Here is a 23,437-nt window from a genome sequence, read left to right on the forward strand (position 1 = left end):
ACTGTATATAGAGGAAATGTTCCGATATTATTATCTTGTAAAATTAAGCACGTAAATTAAAAAATGTGAACAGCAGAACTGCAGTCCTATTACTTTTTGAACAACCCTCGTAGTATGCATTCGCATTTGCACTTGCACTTGCATTTAGCCTATTTGCATGTCATTGCTGGCAGAAACTTAACAATGCGACAACATAAAAAGTGTCAAATCTAGTCATTTAATATACTCGCAATTCTCTGGGTGCTTACAAAGTGTCTTGCATATGCTTTAGTCCCATTCACTATCGTTTCTTGTTGTTGATTGTATTTGTTATATCAGTAGGAACTACTCTTTGGACAGACACTCACTGGCCCATACGGTATTTTCCGTTGTCTAGGGTACAGACATTCGTATTTTCTCTTGCATGTGGGTTTTCCAAAGATAGAAATGTATATCACTGGTCTTCAACTTAACCTCTTTTGGTTATATTTTCAAAACCTCGTGCATTTAATGTATATATACATTTAACATATAGATAAACACATCTGTGTATGATAGTGATAAAAAAATAAAAGTAACAAGTCAATTATGACAAGACAACGGCATTTTTACTACAATTTTATTTCTCCAAATGTAATAGTATAGCCCTCGAAATGTACAGAAGAAAGAAAAAAGAAACACCTACTAACACATGTCTATGCAGCACACGAAATCAAAAGAGCATACATTTAAGAACTTAAAGACAATACACAAAATTTGATATTTTCACTATTTGCCCTATAAACTCACTGTAGAGGTATTTCGTGGTGTTTCGTTTTAAAGATTGTTTTCGGTATTATGTGCTGCAATAGACGTATGTGGCATTTAACATCCAATTAATAATTAATTCCCAACAATAAATATAATGAATTATTTGATAAATGAGTGAATGCGTTGATTTGTGACATGATTTTTACCAATATGAATTAAAAACAGTCGATATAAATGTGTCAATGAAGTTTTCATGAATGCATACACATGAGAAATGTCGATTTTGAAAATAGTCATTTTCATTTCATATTATGTAAGCTAAAATGGAAATGTTACGTAATGGGTCGCAAAAAGCAAATTAAAAATTTGATCAAGCGAAAGTACGGGATGGGTAATTATACATCGCGCTGAAAAAAAATAAGATGAAACGAAGAATAAAGAATAACAATGACTTCATAAATGGATAAATAATGGTACAACATGAATAAAAAAATAATAGTGACACATTTATTAATGGTTGTGTTTAGAGAAGAGAGGTACTTTATATGTATATATAATTGACAAAAAATGAAAAGCAACATATATGTCAGTATAACAGAGAAAATTCAAGCTTGATGGTCACGAATAATTTTGAGACAGTTACCATAAACTTCAAAACAACCAAATCACTTAAGTCGGCTTATTTAGTTATGAAATTAATACAAATAGTGTTGAATTGATGTACAAATATTTAACTAGTTTTCCTATATACCGTCGTAAATAATGGAATGCTGAATGTGAATACACGATATGATGACATGTGTGTGAAAAATATACACTAACAAATGGTTATTCAGTAACCCAGTCTGTTGAAATATATAAAGATAAATGGTTTATAGAGTTTGTGAGATTTATACCTTATGAAACCCTTTTGCTTTCACTGACTTACACTGTGAAAAGCAAATTGTGCGTTGACTATGCAGCATTTTCACATTTGGGATATAAAACCAACGTGAATATCATGAAATAAAACTAAAATGTTTGATTTTTTACATTACAAGCATACACATGACAGAAGCGCGAAATACATGATAAAGAACGTTTTTACTATATGATAAGGTGACTCATGCTCTGACTTAGTTTGGTTTGGTATATATTGTAGGATATTCTGAAATAAAGAAGAAAATATGAATAATTATAAGCTATGAAAAACACATGCCATTGATTTAAAAAACAGCAAATACTCTTGCAGAATGTCATAAATATATATTTTTGTTGTCTATGATGTGAAATTTAAAAGTCTTTAAGAAACAAATAAAACCTATTTCTTATGTGTTATATGTTAGAAAATTATTCTTCATTTCTGAAGTAACAATTGATCCTAATTTTTACTTACATCTCATTTACCATGTGATTCTACCCATTTTCCATTTCACATAATCTCCGCAGCATAATGCAAGTTTAGGTGTATACACATATTCTCCGCAACAATAGCTTTCTTCTCCATATGTCTTTGGTTTAATAACGCCATTGCAACAAATTTGAAGTTCTGGGTCATAGCTCTCTTTATCACAACATTTCGTCCCGGCACCACCGCATTTACCTTTAATAAATAAGAAATAAATTTAAATATACAGTGAACACTGATAGCATGCTTTCTTTTTAATCGAATTTCATTGATCTCAAGATAATAATAATTGAGAGGAATATTTTATGTTAGTTGGCAGATATGTTATATTCTACTTATTTTTTAATGCACAAATAGGGTAAATATCAATGAAAAATTTCATTAAATAAAATGTTTACCGTTAACTTCACAATTGCAGCAAATTTGTTTAGCACTGAAGAACGTCTTTCCACAACAACAACAATCATCCCAAGGCAATGTTTTCTCAATCATAGTATTGTTGCAGCATAAACCTCTTTCTGGATTGTAACTTCTTTGTCCACAACAGCGTGTTCTGGTTCCGAGCCATGCGTGTTGTATAACACCTTCACAACATATATCCATTGAGGCATCGTAGCTTTCACCAGCGCAACAACGTGTATTTGAGCCTTTCAAAGGCGCTGATACATAGGATGGTTTGTTTGGACAACACACTTCAGTGCCAGGATTATACGTTCCCTGTCCACAACACCACATGTCCCCTGGTTTATCCTTCTTTCTTAGTTTACCGTCACAGCAAACCATTAGTGTAATATCGTAAGCAATATCTTTGCAGCAGCGCGTGTTTTTCACTCCTCCAATAGCAACCTGTAAAACGTCTCCTTCGCAACAAATAGATTTATCAACGCTGTAAGCTTTCTTTCCGCAACATTTAGTTTCCCTTACGTCCCTTGTTTGTGCAGCACTTGCAACACCATCACAACAAACCTCAGAAGCAGTATTGAAGGTCATATTTCCACAACAGCAGTTATCGTCTTTGCTTTTCTTCTTCAAAATTCTTAGATCATCGCAACATACTTCGCTGGCTGGATTAAACTCCTTGTCATCACAACACATGGACTCTGCACCGGCAGTTCTGTCTCTAACCTCGTTCTGACAGCAAATCTGTGAACTTGGATTTAGTGGTTTCTTACCACAACAAGCGTTGTCTGAATTTTTAGACTTTTTAACAACCTCGTCGTCACAGCAGATACTTTCATCCTCATCGTAACTCGTTTTAACACAACATTTTGTATTACCCTTATACAAAGGTTGTGGGTTTCCAAGACAACATACTTGTTTATTTGTATTAAATGTTGTTTTACCACATATCCAGTCATCATCTGGATTAGCCTTTGTAACAAGTGTGTTATCCTCTGAACAAATAGCCTTATCAGCATCATAGCTAACTGTATCACAACATTTAGTATTATCTCCCTTCCTTGGTTGAGGTTTGTCGTTACAGCAAATTTCAGTTTTAGTATTGAAAGTGGAATCGCCACAGCAACAGTTATCATCATTGCTTTGCTTCTTTCGCACATCATTCTTACAGCAAATTTCTTTTTCTGGATCAAAGCTCTTTTTCAAACAGCACATAGTCTTGTCACCAGCTGTTCTTGGTTGAGGCATGTCATCGCAGCATATTTCTTTCTCTGCATTAAAGGTAAACTTACCACAACAGCTATCGTCGTTTGCCTTGTCCTTCTTACGGACTTCTTCCCCGCAACATACTTCAAGTTCTGTATTAAAGCTGTTTGTTCCACAACATGAGCCAAATTTAATGTCACCTTTTGGTTTACTTGGAACACCATCACAGCACATTTCTGTCGCTGTATTATAAGTCGTTTCTCCGCATCTGCAGTCATCGTCCTTGTTTCTTTTATCGTATAGTTTATTATCGGAGCAAAGTTGTTTTCTTGTATCATAACTAACTACATCACAACAATCGGCAAAACTTCCACCTACAGCCGGCTGTGGTACACCATTACAACAAAGTTCATTGTCCGTATTGTATGTTGCGTCCTTCCCACAACACCAATTATCATCCATACTAGATTTTGTAAAGATCTTCATATCGCTGCAGCATACTTGAGTGTCTGTGGCATAACTATCTTTCCCACAACATAAAGTTGGTCCTTTTAGAATATTAGCAGGATTGTCATTGCAACATATTTGTTTATTTGTGTTAATAGTTGTCTTTCCACAGAACATATTATCTCCAGCACTAGCCATTTTTCTTAATTCGCCATCTTGACATAGGAATTTATTCGAGTCGTAGCTTTCACTACCACAACATTTTGTAAATTCATTACCAACAAGATCTCTTGCGTTTCCTTCGCAGCAAATTTGTTTTCTAGCATTTAAAGTTGAGCTTCCACAACAGCAATCATCATCATTATTACGCTTTTTGGTCACCTTCCCGTCGCAACAGTGAGACTTACGAGTATCAAAACTTACTTTGTTACAGCATGACGTGAATTCGAAATCACCAACAACTGGTTGTGGAGTATCTTCGCAACAAATTTGTGTCTTTGAATCGATTGATTTATTGCCACAACAACAGTCGTCGTTTTTATTTGCCTTTTCTATAAGCTTACCCTCACAACAAACATGCTTTGAAGGATCAAAACTCTTCCCATTACAGCATTCAGTGTCTTTTCCATATGATTGCTGTGGTACCATGCCATCACAACATACTTGTGAGCTTGAATCGAATGTTGTCTTTCCACAACACCAGTCATCGTTTTTATTTGCCTTATTTCTTATCTGGCCATCGCAACATACCTGTGATGACGTATCGAAAGATTTTCTTCCACAGCATTGAGTGTTCGATCCATATGACTTATCAATTGCGTCGCCAGCACAACATACCTCAGAGTTTGTATCATATGGTTTTGAGTCACAGCACCAGTTATCACTATCTTTCTTCTTCTTAACTATCTTTCCGTCGCAACAAATTTCTGTAACCGAGTCATAACTTTCAGAAAGGCAACATTTTGTTAATTCTTTATTTTTACCCTTAAGGGGTTGTGGAGTTCCCATACAGCAAATTTCTTTATTTGTATCATAGGACGTCTTACCGCAACAGCAATTGTCGGATTTATCTTTCTTTTTTCTTGGCTCATCGTCACAGCATAATGCTTCTCTAGTATCGAAGCTCTTATCCTTACAACATGTCATGTATTGACCTCCAGGCTGTGTTACCTCTAAACAGCAAATTTCTCTTGTAGAAGTTATCGTTTTCTTGCCACAACATGCATCATCATTGGGGTTTGTTTTGTCTCTTATTATTCCGTCACAGCATACTTGTGATTTAGAATTATAACTTTCTTTTCCACAGCATTTAGCATTTTCTCCGCCTTTCATTTCTTGAGGTTCGCCATCGCAACATATCTCAATATTAACATTCATCGTTGTTTTTCCGCAATACCAATTATCATCTGGCTTTCGTTTTTTCCTTAATGACCCATCTTGCATACAAAACATAACACTAGGGTCATAACTTTTATCAACACAACACATTGTTTCAGAACCTGCAACAGCATCTTGTGGGTTACCATCACAGCATATTTCCGTTCTTGAATCCATTGTTGTTCTTCCGCAGCATTTATTGCTGTTTCCTTTGCGTTTTTCTACGAGAGCACCATCGCAACAAACATATTTTCTTGTGTCATAGCTCACATTTCCGCAGCAATCAGTGAATTCATCGCCAACAAGAGGTTGTGGGGTACTATCACAACATATTTCAGATTGAGCGTCCATTGTTGTTTTACCACAACAACAATCATCCTTTTTAGATTTTTTATCCCTGACCTTTTTATCGCAGCATACTTGTGTGTCTGTATCAAAGCTTATATCACCACAACAAGAAGTTTTCTCGCCAAATGACTGTCTTGGGTTTCCATCACAGCAAATTTGATTTGCAAGGTTAATCGTTGTTTTCCCACAAACTCCGTCGTCAGCAGGGTTATTCTTATCCATTAATTTACCTTCATTACATAACTGTTTACGAGGATCATAGCTTTTAGGTCCACAACATTTTGTATTATCACCTGCTACTGCTGGTTGTGGGAATAAACCTTGACAACAGACTTCCGATTTAGTATTAAAAGTTTTATCCTTTCCGCAGCAACAGTTATCGTCATTATTAGATTTCTTCACAATTTTCATGTCGCAGCAGATTTCTGTTTTAGAGTTGAAACTTGACTCACCACAACATCTTGTTTCAGGGCCAAAAGATTTCTGAGGTTCACCATTACAACATACTTGAGATCGTGTATTCATTGTAACTTTGCCACAACAACAATCATCATCAGCATTCACTTTTGGTCTTAATTTTCCATCGCAACACATTTCTTTTCTTGGATCGTAGCTTACTTGTCCACAACATCTTGTAAATGGTCCTTTCTGATCTTGCGGCATGCCGTCACAACAAATTTCGGTGGCTGTATCAAATGTTGTTTTACCACAACACGAATCATCCTTCTTATTTCTCTTTTCCCTAATTTTTTTTTCGCAGCATACTTGTGTGTTTCTATTATAGCTCTTGTCTTCGCAGCAATCTGTTGTATCTCCGTATTTTGGTTGAGGTTTTCCTTGACAACATACCTCTGTATTTGTATTCATTGTTGTGTTTCCACAAGCACAGTCATCGTCTTTGCTTCTCTTCGTAATAAGGTGATCACCATCATCACAAAATTCACTATCTGGATTATAGCTTACAGTACCACAACATTTTGAGTTCTTTCCTCCTTTACGTTCTTGAGGTACACCATCACAACATATTTCTGATTTTGTATTGAAAGTTGACTTACCACAGCAGCAGTTATCACTAGGATCAGCTTTCTTTCTGAGACTGTCACCATCACAACATATTTCTTTCGATGGGTCAAAGCTTGCCTCACCACAGCACTGTGTCTCTTTGCCAGCTACAGCATCAGCAGGTTTTCCATTGCAGCATACCTCCTTCTTTGTATTAATTGTTGTATCACCACAACAACAATTATCTCCATTATCTCTCTTTTTCCTCATTTCTTTGTCACAGCACATTGTATTTCTGGTATCATAACTCTTGTCACCACAGCAATCAGAAAACTCTACACCCCCTACCATAGGTTGCGGTATCCCTTCACAGCATAGTTCAGATTTAGCATTGATAGTTGTTTTACCACAACACCCATCATCTTTTTCATTCTTTTTCTTTCTAATTTCGCCATTACAGCATACTTGTGTTTTTGTATCAAAGCTAACAGACCCACAGCAAGATGTAAACTCTTTACCGACAAGTTTCTGAACACTGTCCTTACAACAAATATCTTTGGCAGCATTCATTGAATGGTCGCCACAACAACAGTCATCATCTGGGTTGTCTTTCTTCATCAGTTTATTTTCACAGCAAAGCTGTTCTTTAGGATCAAAACTGTCGTCACCACAGCATAATGTTTGATCACCTCCTTTCCTTGGTCTTGGATACATGCCTATACAACAGACTTGAGTTTTTGAGTCCATCGTAGTATTTCCACAGCAAACGTTGTCATTTTTATCTTTCTTCTTTGTTATAACCATATCACAGCACATAAAATTTTGAGAATCATAGCTTTCCTTACCACAACATCTTGCTTTGTCACCTCCTTTCGCTTCTTGTGGCACGGAACCATCACAACATACCATGTTATTTGTATTAAACGTGGTATCACCACAACAACAGTTATCATCTTTATTCTTCAATTTTCGAACACCATCGTCACAGCAGATATGAGAGGATGGATCAAAGCTAATATCAGCACAACAACGTGTAGCAGCACCAGCAACGGCATCTTGTGGGTTTCTATCACAGCATACCTGTGTGTTTGTGTTCATTGTTGATTTTCCACAGAATGCATCGTCTCCTGGATTGTTCATTTTCCTTATTTCGTTATTGTAACAAACTTCTTCTTCGATTGAATAACTTTGATTTCCGCAGCAAGCAGTTAAAGAACCTCCTACAAGTTTTCTAGGGATTCCTTCGCAGCAAATTTCTGTTACAGTATTAAATGTAGTTTCACCACATACACAATTGTCATCCTTGCTCCTCTTCTTCATCAGATTTTTAAAATCACATAAAAATATATTTGGATCATATGGCTCTGTATGACAACAACGCGTTCTCTCACCGCCTACCTTTTCTTTGACTTCTCCTTCACAACAAATTTGTTTGTCTGAGTCCAGCGTTGCTTTACCACAACATAAATCATCCCGTCTTGTTGCCTTTTCCGTAATATCAGTTCCATTACAGCATTTAGCCTTCACTGGATCATAACTCTCTCTGACACAACACCTTGTACCTTGTCCAAAGGACGGTTGAGGTGTATCTATACAGCATACCATGGTATCTGTATTGTAAGTTGTATCACCACAAATCCAGTCGTCTCCTTCATTTGCCATTTCGACTATTCTGAAATCTCGTTGAGAACAAATGTGGGTCTTTGAGTTATAACTTTTCTTTCCACAACACTTTGAGAAACGACCTCCAAGCGCGGGCTGTGCATTTCCATCACAGCATATTTCATTTGCTGTGTCAAGAGTTGATTCACCACAACAGTAGTTGTCACCCTTGTCACGTTTGCGTCTAATGCTTCCATCACAACATACCTCATTTTCAAAACTGTAACTTGTATTCATACAACATCCATTATTGTCCATTGTACCAGGTTGGGGGGTTTCATCACAACAAATTTGTTTTTCTGAATTAATTGTTGTTTTTCCACAACAGCAATCATCATTTTTGGTGACTTTGTCAACAAGGTTTCCGTCACAGCATAACTGCTTGTCTGCATCATAACTTACTTTTCCACAACATTTTGAATTCGAGCCGTAACTTTTCTGTGGCATAACGCCATCACAGCACAACTCATTTTCAGTGTTAAATGTTGTTTTGCCGCAACACCAGTTATCATTTTTATCTTTCTTTTTTGTAATTTCCATATCGCAACAAAGCTCATTTTCGGAATCATAACTTTCTTTTCCGCAACATCGTGCATTTTTGCCACCCTTTGCTGGTTCAACATACAAACCATCACAGCAAATTTCAGTGTTTGTATTTAGTGATTTATTTCCACAGCATCCATTGTCTCCTTTATCAGACTTTTTAAATACAGCATTTCCGCAGCAAATAGATTTTTCTGGATCGTAGCTTTCCCGAACACAGCATTGTGTATCGTCTCCAAATGATGGCTGTGGTGTGTCTATGCAGCATACTTCTTTCCTGTTGTCAAATGTTGTCTTTCCACAGCAGCAATTATCAGTTTTGCCGCGTTTCTTTGTTATTGTCAAGTCACAACATAAAAAGTTTTCCTCGTCATAACTTGTTTTCCCACAACATTTCCACATATCACTTTTTGCTGGTTGAGGAACACCATCACAACAGATTTCGTTCTTAGCATTTACTGTCGTGTTTCCACAACATGTGTCATCTTGTGAATCTTTCTTTGGTCTGATCTTGCCATCACAACACACCTCATCCTTAAGCGAATAAGACTGATCTTCACAACAATCTGAAGTTGCTAAAGTTCCAGGCCTAGGTTTTCCAATGCAACATACTTCTTTCTGTGTATTTAATGTTGTAGACCCACATCTTCCATCGTCGTTTTTATCCCGTTTGTCATACAATTTTCCATCAGAGCATAACTGTTCATCCGGGTTATAACTTACAAGATCGCAGCATTGTGTATTTGGGCCTTTCTTTGGCTGTGGCATAATACCACCACAACAAACTTCAGTTTCAGTATTAAAAGTTGTATTTCCACAACAACAATTATCTTTATTTCCTGCTTTTGGTATAATGTTGTTATCACAGCACATCTCAGTTTCAGAATCGTAACTTTCTTTATCACAACATCTTGCATTCTTACCACCTTTAGCTGGCTGAACAAACTTACCATCGCAACATATCTCATTATTTGTGTTCATTGATGTTTTTCCACAACACCAATCATCACTGTCATCAGATTTGTCAATCACTTTGTTATCGCAGCAAACCTGTTTATTTGGATCAAAACTCACATCAAGACAGCAATCTGTTAATTCTCCGTAAGATTTTTGTGGAACACCAAGGCAGCAATACTCTTTTCTTGCATTAAGGGTGGTTTCCCCACAGCAAACATCATCTTCATTCTTTCTCTTTTGCCTTACTTCGCCATCACAACAAAGTTCTTTAGCCATATTAAAGCTTTCTTTTTTACAACAAGAAGTCATTTCTTCACCACCTACGAGATTTTGAGGCGTTTCATCGCAGCATATTTGTTTCCTTGCATTAATTGTTGAGTTTCCACAACACTCATCGTCCATTTTGGATTGTTTAGGGATTAGTGCCATCTGTCCATATGGACAGCAGAGGAATTTGTCAGAATCATAGCTCTGCTTATGGCAACATCTTGTACTTTCTCCAAAACTTGGCTGAGGTACACCCTCGCAACAAATTTCTGTTTCTGTATTCATTGTTGTTTTCCCACAACAGCAATTATCATTTTTGCTTCTTTTGCTTACAAGCTGATCTCCGTCACAACACATAAACACATCGGAGTCGTAACTAACCTCAAGGCAACATCTAGTCTTTTTGCCATATGATTTATTCGGAACACCACTGCAGCAAACTTCTTCTTTTGTGTTCATAGTCGTATCACCGCAGCACCAATCATCATTTTTGTCTTTTTTCTTATTGATTTCCATATCACAACAGACTTCCTCATCATTGTTGTAGGCCTTTGTTCCACAGCAATTCCAGTTTCCTTTCTTTGTTATTGGTTGAGGAACTCCATCACAGCAAATGTCTGTATTTGCATTCATCGTTGTATCTCCACAGCAGCAGTCATCATTTTCGTTCTTCTTTTTACGTATTTGTCCATCGCAACATATTTCGGATACTAAATCGAAACTCTTGTCCTCACAACAGTCGGATTGGTCTCCGCCCGTCCTTTTTCTTGGGTTACCTAAGCAACAAATATCTTCTGAATTTTCCATTGTAGTATTTCCACAAACAGAATCGTCTCCGGGTTTTCTTTTCTTAATTAATTTACCGTCAACACAAAGAAATTCAGCGGGGTCATAGCTTACAGTGTCACAACATTTAGTGTTGCTTCCCTTTAGAGGTTGTGGTGTTGTTCCTTCACAACAAATTTCTTTGTCGGGATTAAATGTCATATCCGTTCCACAACAGCATGTGTCGTCTTTAGACTTCTTCCCTCTGACGCCATTGTCACAACATAACTGTGTATCTGCGTCATAGCTATCTTTCTTGCAGCATCTTGTAATTTTACCTAGTATTGGTACAGGTGTATCAATACAGCATATTTCAGTATTTGTGTTCATAGTTGTTTTACCACAACTCCAATTGTCATTTGGATTTCGTTTTTCTAAAAGAACATCATTGTCTACACAAACCATTTTAGCTGGATCAAAACTAATATCACCACAGCATTTTGTATCAGCTCCGCCAAAACGTGGTTGCGGGTTTATCCCATTACAGCAAATGCTATTGACCGCGTCAACGGTTGTGCTTCCGCAGCAACAGTCATCACTTGGTTTAGCCTTTGGAATAACTTTACCGTTGCAACAAAGTTCTTTTATTGTATTGACGCTCTGTTTACCACAACACGTTGTGTATTGTGCACCTCCTGATAAAGGTTGCGGTGTTCCGTCACAGCATGTTTCCGATGAAGCATCCATGGTTGTTTTTCCGCAACAGCAATCATCAGATGGATTTCTTTTTTTAACAATTTGACCCTCGCAACAAATAAACTTATCACCATCATAGCTCTCTTCACCGCAACAAAGTGTGCTTGGGCCATAGTTTTTACCAGGTTTTCCATTGCAACAAAATTCCATAACTGTGTTATATGTTGTTTTTCCACAACAGCAATTGTCATCTTTGTTTCTTTTCTTTACCAGATTATCCCCATCGCAACAGACAAATTTACTGGGATCATACCCGTTTTGACCACAACAACGAGTGTCTTCACCCGCTACAGCATCTTGAGGATTTCCATTGCAGCATATCTCTTTTGTTGTATCCATAGTCGTTTCGCCACATACCCAATTATCATTTTTGTTTCTCTTCTTCCTAATTTCATTTTCATAGCATATTTCAGTAACTGAATCGTAGCTAACATTTCCGCAGCATTTAGTTAATCCACCATTTTTCAGCTTTTGTGGAACATCATTGCAGCATAATTCTGTTTTTGCTTGAATTGTTGTGTCACCACAACAACAGTCATCAGCTTCGTTCTTCTTTGCCCGTACACTTCCTCCGCAGCATATCTCCTTTTTGACATCAAAGCTTTCATTTCCACAGCAGTCGGAATTGGCTCCTCCGGGCTGTGGTTTTCCAGCGCAACATATTTCTTTTTGTGTGTTTATTGTTGTGTCACCACAACAGCAGTCATCTTTGGAATCGCGCTTCTTAACTATTTCGCCGTCACAGCAAAGTGCCTCGTCAGGATTGTAGCTTTCTAGGCCACAACACTTAGTATTTTCTCCGCGCATAGGTTGTGGTGTTGTGCCCTGGCAACATACTTCTTTAAAAGAATTGAATGTAGTTTCCCCGCAACACCAATTATCTTTATTGTCTCGTTTTTTCTGTGGTTTATCAGTTTCACAGCAAACAAAGTTATCTGGATTATAACTTGTCTTTCCACAGCATCTATGGAACGCACCTCCGGGTGCAGGCTGAGGTGTATCAAGACAACAAACTTCAGATGTGGAACTCATAGTTGTATTTCCACAACAGCAATCATCGGTTTTACCTTTCTTCTCCCTTATTTGTCCATCACAACAAATTTCATTGTCAGCATCGTATGACATATCATTGCAACATTTTGGCATTTTTCCTTTCTTATCACTTGGTTTTCCATCACAGCACATTTGTGTTACTGCATTAAACGTTGTTTTCCCGCAGCACGAATTGTCATCATTGTTAGCCTTGTCCCTTACGTTACCGTCACAACAAACAGATTTTCTTGTATCGAAGCTTTCATCGCCACAACACGCAGTGTATTTACTTCCACCAAATCGTTCTCTAGGCTTCCCTTCACAGCAAATTTCAGCGTTTACATTTAATGTTGTAGTGCCACAACATCCGTCGTCATTTCCATTTCTCTTTTTAACTATATTACTGTCACAGCATACACTTTTTGATTGGTCGTAACTGGCATTTCCACAGCATGCAGCGGAGTCTCCTCCCTTCTTTTCGTCTGGATTGCCCTCGCAACAGATTTCTTTTGTCATATCTATTGTGCTACTTCCGCAACACCAATTATCATTTTTGTTTCTCTTCTTAGTCAGCGTGGTTCCATCACAGCAAACAAAATCGTCAGGATTAAAACTTTTAGGACCACAACACTTTGTCTCAAGACCCTTTTCCAATGGCTGAGGTATACCATTACAGCACACCTGTTCTGCAGTATTTATTGTTAATTTGCCACAACAGCAGTTGTCTCCTTTACGTTCTTTCTTCCTGACAAGTCCGTCACAACATATAGATGTTTCAGAGTCATATGACTCTTTACCACAACACTGTGAAAAATCTCCATTTTTGATTGGCTGTGATACCCCTTCGCAACACATATCCTTCTTTGAGTTTCCAGTCATCTTTCCGCAACAGAAGTCGTCCCCATTGCTTGATTTCTTTCTAATTTCTTGGTTTTCGCAACAAACTTGTTCGTCTGTATTGTAGCTTTTGCTTCCGCAACAATCAGTGTTTTTGAAAAGTTGGCTTGGGTTCCCATCACAGCATATTTCTTTCTGTGAGTTAAATGTTGTTTCTCCGCAATATCTATCGTCATCGGCTGATCTTTTTTTAAAAAGTTTACCTTCTATACATAAAAACTTTGTTGTATCATAACTGACGTCGCCGCAGCAAAGTGTTGGTCCCTCATATAACTTTTGCGGAATTGCTCCTTGACAGCAAACTTCTTTTTCTGTATTAAATGATGTTTTGCCACAACAACAGTCATCATCATTGCTACCCTTCTTTGTGACTGCCCCATCGCAACACATTTCTGTTTCTGGATTATAACTTACCTTACCACAGCATTTTGTTTTCTGTGGTCCTGCTGGGGCAGGCTGGACAGTATTTTCGCAGCAGATTTCCTTTTCTGTATTCATTGGCTTATCATCACAACAACAGTTGTCGTTATTGTCTTTCTTCTTTATTATTTTTTCTCCATCACAACAAAGCTCTTTTGTTGGATCATAACTCTCTTTACCGCAGCAACGAGTAAGCGGACCATATGATTTCATTGGACCGCCCTCACAACAAATTTGATTCTGAGAATTCATAGTTGTATCACCACAACAGCTATCATCATTTTTGTTGTTTTTCTTTACAATCTTTCCATCACAGCATATATGCGTCGTGGTATCGTAGCTTGCATTTCCACAACAGGATGTCATATCTCCAAAGCTTTTGTTAGGAACGCCTTGGCAGCATATTTGTGATTTCGAGTTGATTGTCGTTTTACCGCAGCAAGTATCATCTCCTTTATTGTTCTTAGCAAATACAGTATTATCAGGACAACAGACCTGTTTTTCAGCATCATAACTTTCCTCACCACAGCATTTTGTTGTTTCTTTACCATAAAGTTTCTGTGGTTTACCCAGGCAACATATTTGAGTATTCGTATTAAAAGTGGTTTTTCCGCAACAACAGTTATCGTCTTTGTTTGCCTTCTTGACTAAAGTGTCTCCATCGCAGCAAACAAACTGAGAACCATCATAACTCTGATCCTTGCAGCATTTTGTGTCTGCACCCTTCTTATCCCTAGGCTGTCCCATACAACAAACTTCAGTTACTGTGTTCATTGTAGTATCACCGCAAATCCAGTTGTCATCCTTATTTCTCTTCTTTCTCAATTCGCCATAGACGCATAAGAATTTTGTAGAATCAAAACTGACAGGGCCACAACATAATGTGAATGCTCCAGCAACAAGTTTTTGAGGAATTCCTTCACAGCATATTTGTGTCTCTGTGTTCATAGTTGTATTTCCACAGCAACAGTTATCATCCTTATCAACTTTAGGTATTGGTTTCTTGTCACAACACATTTCTTTTCTCGAGTCATAACCTTGTTTACCACAGCATCTGCCGAATTTTGGATCGGGCACGGGTTGTGGAACACCCTCGCAACAAATTTCTGATTCGAGATCAAAAGATGTCTTTCCACAGCAGAAGTCATCCTTAGGATCTTTCTTGTCTTGGATTGTACCATCATCACAACAAACTTGTTTTGTGGTATCATAGCTTTTATCTTTACAACAGGCCGTTTCTCCTTTGTAAAGTGGTTCAGGGTTTCCAGAACAGCATATCATTTTATTTGTGTCCATTGTTGTTTTGCCACAACACCAGTTGTCACCTTCAGATGCTTTTTTAGATACTTTCCCGTTGCAACAGACACTTGTGTCTGGGTCATAGCTAGTCTGAGCACAACACTGTGTATTCTCTCCTGCTACACGTTTTTGGGCTTTACCGTCACAGCAGATCTCAGATACTGCGTTGAAAGTTCCTTTGTCTCCACAACAACAGTCATCTCCTGGTTTATTAAGTGATCTTACTTTGTTATCGCAACAAATTTCGGATTTTGAATCGAACGGAACATTGTCACAACATTTATCTACTCCTTTATTTCCTTCAGAGCTGTACACTTTTCCTCCACAGCAAATTGAAGTTTCCACGTCATAAGATTTCGTACCACAGAACCGAGTTCCGGAACCATATAACTTTCCTGGAACACCAAGGTAACACACTTCTGTTTTGGAATCAAATGTTGTATTACCACAACATGAATCATCTGCCCCGTTTCTTTTGTTTACAATTTTGCCATCACAACACATTTGTCCTTTTGCATCATAGCTTTTCTGACCACAGCATCTGGTCTCCAATTTTCCTACTATTTTTTGTACTGACCCTTCACAACAGATGAAATTTGAAGAATCAAAGCTGGTAGTACCACAACACTGACTACCTCTCTTGTATAAGGTATTTCTTTTACCTCCACAACAAATCATTTGTGAAGTTGTGTAACTTGTATTTCCACAGCAGCATGTATCTGTTGGCTTATCTCTGTTAACAACAGATTTATCGTCACAACATAGCTCTGCCTTTGGATCGTAACTCTTTCGTCCACAACAGCTTGTCGCTTTTCCAGCTTTCAGTGGTTGCACATTGTCATCACAGCACATGTCTTTTGATGGGTTGAAATTGTCAGACCCACAGCATGTCGCAATTTCGCCACCATTTCTGTCTTGTATTCTTCCTCCGCAGCAAATCTGTTTATCAGAGTTAAACGGTTTTTGCCCACAGCAGCATGTCAAGTTGCCGTTTACAGCAGGAAATAATTTACCACCGCAACAAACTTTCTTATCCTCGTCAAAATTTGGCACGGCGTACATATCTTTACAATCATAGCAGTCCGGGTGGTAATTTGGCGGGAAAAGAGTATCTGAATATTAGAACATGGGTGCTGCTATCAGAATTTAAACCATATAAATTCACAAATACAACATTATATTATCATGTGTTCTGTGATTATCTTATCAGTGTAAGATATAGTCAAACTCTTGGTGATTATATGCCAGTAACACTAAGAACTGATCTAAAAATATGGGATTTTCAGCCCCTATTAAAACATTTTAGGCAATTTATCAAAATATGTTTAAAATATATATAAATTTCTGAGACTATACTATTCTTTGAGGGGAATAGAGATGGGTATAGGGTAGAATTGCTTTGATTTTTGTAATTTATACCCTACAAACTAATCTTTCTTACCTGCACAGCAGAAACGTTCCTTCTGGTTATAACTTATGTTGCCACAGCATGCAGTGTCTTCCCCGGCAATTAATGGCTGTACCTTTATAATAGATATGTATTTATATAAAGAGTAGTAACAATAACAACTTTGCATTGAATGTACTAGATATTGTTTCGTTCTAAATAAGATACCATCGCTAATATTCTTGTTAAGCTTTTTATACATAAACTACAATAGATTTGATGTGACACTTTAGTACTCAGGCAGACCATTCATTCTGATAATACGTATATGGTAATTCAGTGTATTGTTTTGTATTTTCCAGTCAAAGAAAATAAGTGTAAACACGCATAAACGATTTAGTTTAAATTATGTATTTTGCTACTTTTTCTACAGATGTTAAAGATATATCTCATTTTCTGCTGAATACATAGGTATTTGATTAATGGGTTCTTTTTTTCCCTTCTTTACCAATTGTAAAGCGTTTTGAAATTATTACGGTGACGATAAAAGTTTACATACGAGAGTGTCACAACAGACAGAATCCCGGCTATCATATGATTCATAACAACAACATTCAGTAAATCTTCCAGCAAATCTTGGTTGAAGCTTTTCTTTGCAACAAATGAAGGAATTATCATCATACACATCATCACCACAACAACGGGTATTCTTTCCTCCAACAAGCGGGAAAATGTTCGTTCCGCAGCACAACTCTGTATCTGGATCGTATGTTTCTCTGCCGCAAAGGTTTTCTAAATATACAAATCAAAAATATAATTAATGATATGTCAAAGTAATTTGCGAATTTCATATAAAATAACATAGGCTTTCATATGGGAAATAAAATTTCGACATATAAAATTACAGTGCGCAGATTGATTTCTGAGCTTCCACATCATTATAATAACGACATAGGGGAATACAGAATCCGTAAAGAACGTCGAAAACAACAATATTGAAAATGTTGCAGGCTCGGTTTGATTAAACATGTTCATGGGCGGTACTCGTAGGTTGAAATTACCGTGCACACCCTCTAGCACCGGCTAAAGCAGATTTCAACATTTAAACACGAAAATTGTGAACTTTTGAATTTAGAAACATCCACATACGGCGTTTTCATGGAATCTTCAATGTGACACTTCCGTGCCATTCCATGAAAAGCGGTGTATGGTCCCCATGTAAAAAGTAATAACGGGTAAACAATGGGCGGAACTAAACAAAATGGAATTTTGAAAGGGGATCAGAGGCTAGAAGCCTGCGTATCACAGATATGACTTCAAAAGATTAATTTAAAAAGTAGGCAACATATTCTAAGGGTGATTATACATACAGTATTCAAGTTTGAATACTGGAACCATCTTGTTTGAAAATGTCAAATAGAAGAAACTAATAACACCAAAAGCATGTACACACAACAATAATGTTGTGCTGAACGAAATGTATGTGAAAAAATATAAATATATTTTACGGGAACAAAAACAAGTGAATAACTTATTGTTAATTAAAAGGTGAAAAGACAGCCGATACTAGATAGAGCTTTAAAGTATAATCCTAAGTCATTGATATTTGCTTAACATATAGAAAGAAATCTTACGTGGAGGTCCAATAGGTACGTCTGAAAAATAATATGATGAAATAAATAATTTATGCATATTACATAAAAGAAATATAACAATTTTCGTAAACTGTACTAAATACTTCGTACTTGAGATGTACTCTTCAAGATGCTAATATCAGAATGATAAAATATTTATTCATGCCATTTGTGCCCTTAAACTTAGATGTATGTACTAGTATTATCTTTTCTGGAACATAACCGAAGATCATTAAATGGTATGGATAAAATATTTCATTTATAAGAAGTTTTCTTTACAAACAGGCAGAAGATAATTACCTGTGCAGGTACTTGCAAAGAGGCTGGATTCGATATTCGAGAGAGCAACATCAAAGTTCTTTGCGAGGTAAACGTTCTGGTCAGTAGGTGGTGATGCCATTAGATTTAATTCTGTTTTATTAACATTTGCACCAATACCTATAACCACCACCCTAAAAAGTAAAATTAAATTTTGTTCAGCTTTGTTTATTCTTCAAATGGACACAAAAAACTTTTATAATGTTCATTTAAACAAACGAGATATAAGAACAAACTTGTTTGATGAAGTAATATTTGTTTCTTCGTAGCGAGAAAAACCTTTAATATCAGCTTCTTTCCCAAAAAGACCTCACATGTACACAGTTAAGAAATTATTAAACATTGTCTTAGATTTCACAAATGACTTATTAATAATACAAAAATAAATAATGGACTGTAACAAGTAAATGTAACGGGATTTTTATTACATGGACATTTATAAGATATAACTACATATACAATCTTCAAAATGTTTTATATGTTTTTTACCTTATTCCAGCATCTCTAGCAAGTTGAGCCTCTTTTGCTGTATCGGCTGGGCTGTCAGAAGCACCATCTGTCATCACAATCAAAATGTTAGCAACATCCGGTCTATCTCCCTTCTTTTGTACGAACACATCCTCTCTACAACGCTTGATTCCCGCAGCGGTATCTGTACTTCCACGACGGTAAGGAATCTTTGCAATGGCTTCAACGAGTCCCTTTGCCTATGAATAACAGAAGACTTGTATAGATTGAGGGACTAAAACACATTTTATGCGGAGGAACACAAAGGTCAGTTACAGAAAATAAAAGATAAAAATGTATGTTTTAATGATTGAGCAACAAATCTGCATCTCATTGAGAACTAAAGCTTATTGTCAACTCGAAAAGGGATTTTTTTAAAACTCAATGTTAAAAAGGACATATACCATTAGCATATGTCTTTTATACACATAACAAAATGTGTATTTAAAGTCAATGCCAGAAATATTCTGTTGATTCAACGTAATAAAAGTAATAATAACTGAACGTACCGTTTTAAACTGATCCAGGTAAAAATTGATGTAAGTAAAATGGTTGTAAGTCACGCTGCCAATGCGTACGGTGTCGCTGTCATCAACTGAACTTACAATGTCTGTCATGAATTTCATCATTTTTACAAAGTTTTCTTCGGACAGACTCTCTGATGCATCTGTGAGAAACACGATGTCTGCCTTGGAGAAACCGCAGGCTGAAGGAAAATTAAAACTTGGTATATAAGTATCAAATGCGTTTATATTATATGACTCGTTTAAAGTGTTTGCATGATTCACTTATATTATACTAATACATATGTTTTGCAATGTTGACTGGTGATTGAGTACAATCTCCGAAATATTAATCGTTAGCTTCCGTAATTTCTAGAGCCCACATACAAATGTATTTGTTTGTCGATTCTATTAAAAATAGTTCATACTTAATAGTTCATAGTAAGGCCTGATGCCTGATATTTTCGCTGTTTTTATATTCATGAAGTTTGAATTCAACGTTATTTTATTCAAATATCTGTTTAAATTCAAAACTCGTTTCAATTATCTTTTTCTCATTTGTCTGCATGTGATTTAAGCATTATTTCTTTAATTTTGCAAAACTTTGTTTCATGAATTCAACAATAATTCAGATTAAATATTTAATGTGTTTTTTACATGTACATCATTGACAACAGACTAGCTATGGTAAAGTTTCATGAAATAAGTATTAAAACATGCCTCTGACCTCATTCCTATTCGAATTAAAACTCTTCAACTTCGATTTCTAGAATTTCATTACTTAAGCTAGCATAAAGACAATATATTTTACTTCGGAAACCGAAATATTGTCACCGAAAATTCAAAATGGTACTAGTTAATATTGACAAACAACATGTATAAGTAAAGAAACAAAGTGACTTTTTCTATCAAGATATGACTCATTATCGCCGAACTATTATTAGCAAGCTATATTTTAATGACCAATACGTTTCTCTCTTTTTTCATTTTTATTATAAGTATAAAGTATGACGTACTACAACAGTCGACACCCATGAGCTCTGGTGGTCTGTCGACTATTTTCCCTTTACAGCAGTAAAGTTTCTCTGCAGGAAATGTCCCTTCTTTCCCGCAGCAGCACGTGGCGTTGCCAGCACGAGGGGCCGGTTTTCCATCACAGCATACTTCCGTCTTAGGGTTTTGACCGCAAACTAGAAATAAATCCAATGCTTTATGTATTATTTAATGGAACACGGAAGACCTATCGATAAAAGTTTATGATAACAAAGATATTGGTCAGATTATTCAAGATACCGACTAACTGATTAATTAATTTACGTTGGACGCTAAGGTACGAAAAATGATTACTCCGATATTTTGCGACAACACTTTGATTTGAAATATATTAAGATAATTTCAAGTTACTGTTCATGAAAATTCACGCCTTTCAACATTGTCTATATTTCATTTCTTTATCCTGTGTTTTAATTTTTTTATCAATCAATACCCAAATAGCTCAAGCGATATTAACAGCACATTCTGAGAGAATGCACAAATACAATTTAAATAAAATGAAGATCAATAGTATTCAAATAAAAATTAATATGGAAAAGAATTAATATATACCAAATTTTAAATTTTTTGACAGAAAAAAATACTCACACAAATTGTCATTACCACCACCTGCAAATGACAGTAATTAAAGATGTAAAGATATAATCATAAATAAATTACAAACTAAGAGAGTTTGATAAGCGCGTGTGCGATACATTAAAAAATGGCAACATGTCTATCCAAATTTAAAAGTACATTTAATCGTAGGAATGAATTTTCATCCAAATTCTAGTATTTTGTTTTACCTTTTTCAGATTTTAGAGCACAAAAGACATTTAAAAATACATAGACTGGTTTTTTAAATAATGATTGACTTAAATAGGAATTAACTTTTAAATATATGTTACAATGGCGGTGAATGAATTAAAAGCAATACTTACCCATTTGTGCCACCACGTCTCCTGCGAAAAGATAAAAAAAATGAATTAAATTAAATGGAAATCCTATCATTACAAGCTCATAACACTTATATCACAAATTTAGCTCAAGACAAGAAAATGTTGTATTAACATTTATGTCTTACCAGTCGTGACAAAAATGATGAGCAGTAACCCAAACAACGGGTTTAGTTGAAGAGCCATGGTGCCAAAAAGCAACCGGTAAAACTGTGTCTACCCGTTCAAAACTCTAACTGCCGCTGTCTATCTTAGTTTACCGGACCGAAAAAACAGGAACGGGTAAAAAAGAATATATTCACGTCCGGGGCGGCTCCTGCGTTCAGACCGTCTGGACTTCAAGTGAACACCACTTTAACAGTATACCTACCTACAAGCTTGGTTGTTTTTTATTTGTAAACTCGTTTCTGATTGGTCAGGAAAAGTGGATATAGGCTTAGAGATTAGCATAGTGTATGATTAAATGTCAACGTTTTAGGTACAGCTGCTGACAAAACATAATATATTTGTTGTTAAATGGTTAAGTCGGAAATCGTATTATCTCAATAATATATACTCTAATCGGATAATAATACCACATTGCCGAATGCCTACGTCTTAATAATATCTACTTTTTCATGAAAATTAAAAAAGCATTGAGAAGTGAACAATGTAATATCTGCAAATCAGTTAGAATGTTTTGCTTAGACAACATATGAATGCAAGTATTTTAAAGCATTATTTCTGCACATATTTGTTTGTAATGAGAATTGGAGGGGATGAAATAATATTATTTCCACTTAAACTTAAAGAATCAGTTTCCTTACTTAACTAATTTGATATAAGCCTATATAATGCGTTTCCGTTTTCATTATTCAAAGGAATAATTGTCAGTCTCCGAAAAACAACATTTATTACATTTGGAATCCCTGACAAGTTGGCCTTTGATGATGATCCAGAATTTATCATAAGACAATATATTAAAACATGATGTGTAAACAAACCATCGACTCTCTTCTCTTGCCTTCCCCAACAGATGTGGACGTAAAAACAATCAAGCGTCTAATCACTGAAAACAAAGAAGCAAATGGAAAACTAAACACAAAAAACCATTCAACGTGCTATCCTACTATACAGGAATACTCCTGGTAGATGTTACAAACTCCATGGAGGATGGCTAGACACCCTAGACACTTCCCTCTTAGGGAAAATGCTCGTCGTAACCAACATGTCATATGTACCATACGTAACTCAATACGCTCTTCACTTACTCCTGAACTGCTTCCCACAGCATACAAGATACAAGTCTTATCAGGAACAATCACCTACTCAGTTGGTGAAACAACAGTCTATACTGTCAACCCTTACCACACTGAGGCGTTCAACAAGACCTTCTGCTAAATTCAGCTGGTGACGTGAGTGTGCCTTATCTATATTGGGCAGAATAATCCCCAGGCTTGAGGGCAGTCTTACCCTGTGACGGTCATTTGTTTATAACAAATTACAATGTTCCTCTTTCATACCATTATTTCTACGAATATAATATGTTTGATTCTGTTTATGCTGTACTCGCACTTTATCATCAAGAAATGTTATAAAGAATGTTTAAATTATGATTTATCTATATC

At 36.2% G+C, this 23,437-nt stretch overlaps 1 protein-coding gene across 1 annotated transcript; it reads right to left on the minus strand.

Annotated features, from left to right (window-relative positions):
• Nucleotides 1-581: 581 nt before the first annotated feature.
• LOC132718457 (uncharacterized) lies at nt 582-22,767 on the minus strand. Its single transcript, XM_060702154.1, has 13 exons — nt 21,959-22,767; nt 21,816-21,836; nt 21,484-21,504; nt 20,859-21,032; nt 19,849-20,045; nt 19,322-19,539; nt 18,815-18,966; nt 18,515-18,535; nt 17,440-17,672; nt 16,935-17,016; nt 2,515-16,605; nt 2,105-2,311; nt 582-1,876 (listed from the first exon to the last, which is right to left on the minus strand). Exons 1-12 carry the CDS (start codon nt 22,014-22,016, stop codon nt 2,112-2,114), a joined length of 15,468 nt encoding a protein of 5,155 aa, XP_060558137.1. The 5' UTR covers nt 22,017-22,767; the 3' UTR covers nt 582-1,876; nt 2,105-2,111.
• Between the last annotated feature and the right edge of the window lie 670 nt (nt 22,768-23,437).

Source organism: Ruditapes philippinarum, unplaced genomic scaffold, assembly GCF_026571515.1.
Source record: "Ruditapes philippinarum isolate M1 unplaced genomic scaffold, ASM2657151v2 ctg1244_1_1_1_1, whole genome shotgun sequence".
Lineage (NCBI taxonomy): Eukaryota > Metazoa > Mollusca > Bivalvia > Venerida > Veneridae > Ruditapes > Ruditapes philippinarum.

Bases quoted from the DNA above. Each gene is read 5' to 3' on its own strand.
- LOC132718457 (XM_060702154.1), bottom strand. From the start codon at position 22,016: ATGGCTCTTCAACTAAACCCGTTGTTTGGGTTACTGCTCATCATTTTT. The intron at 21,837-21,958 runs GTAAGACATAAA...ATCTTTTCGCAG, and splicing joins CATCATTTTTGTCACGACTG to GAGACGTGGTGGCACAAATG. The intron at 2,312-2,514 runs GTAAACATTTTA...TATTTATTAAAG, and splicing joins CTGCAATTGTGAAGTTAACG to GTAAATGCGGTGGTGCCGGG.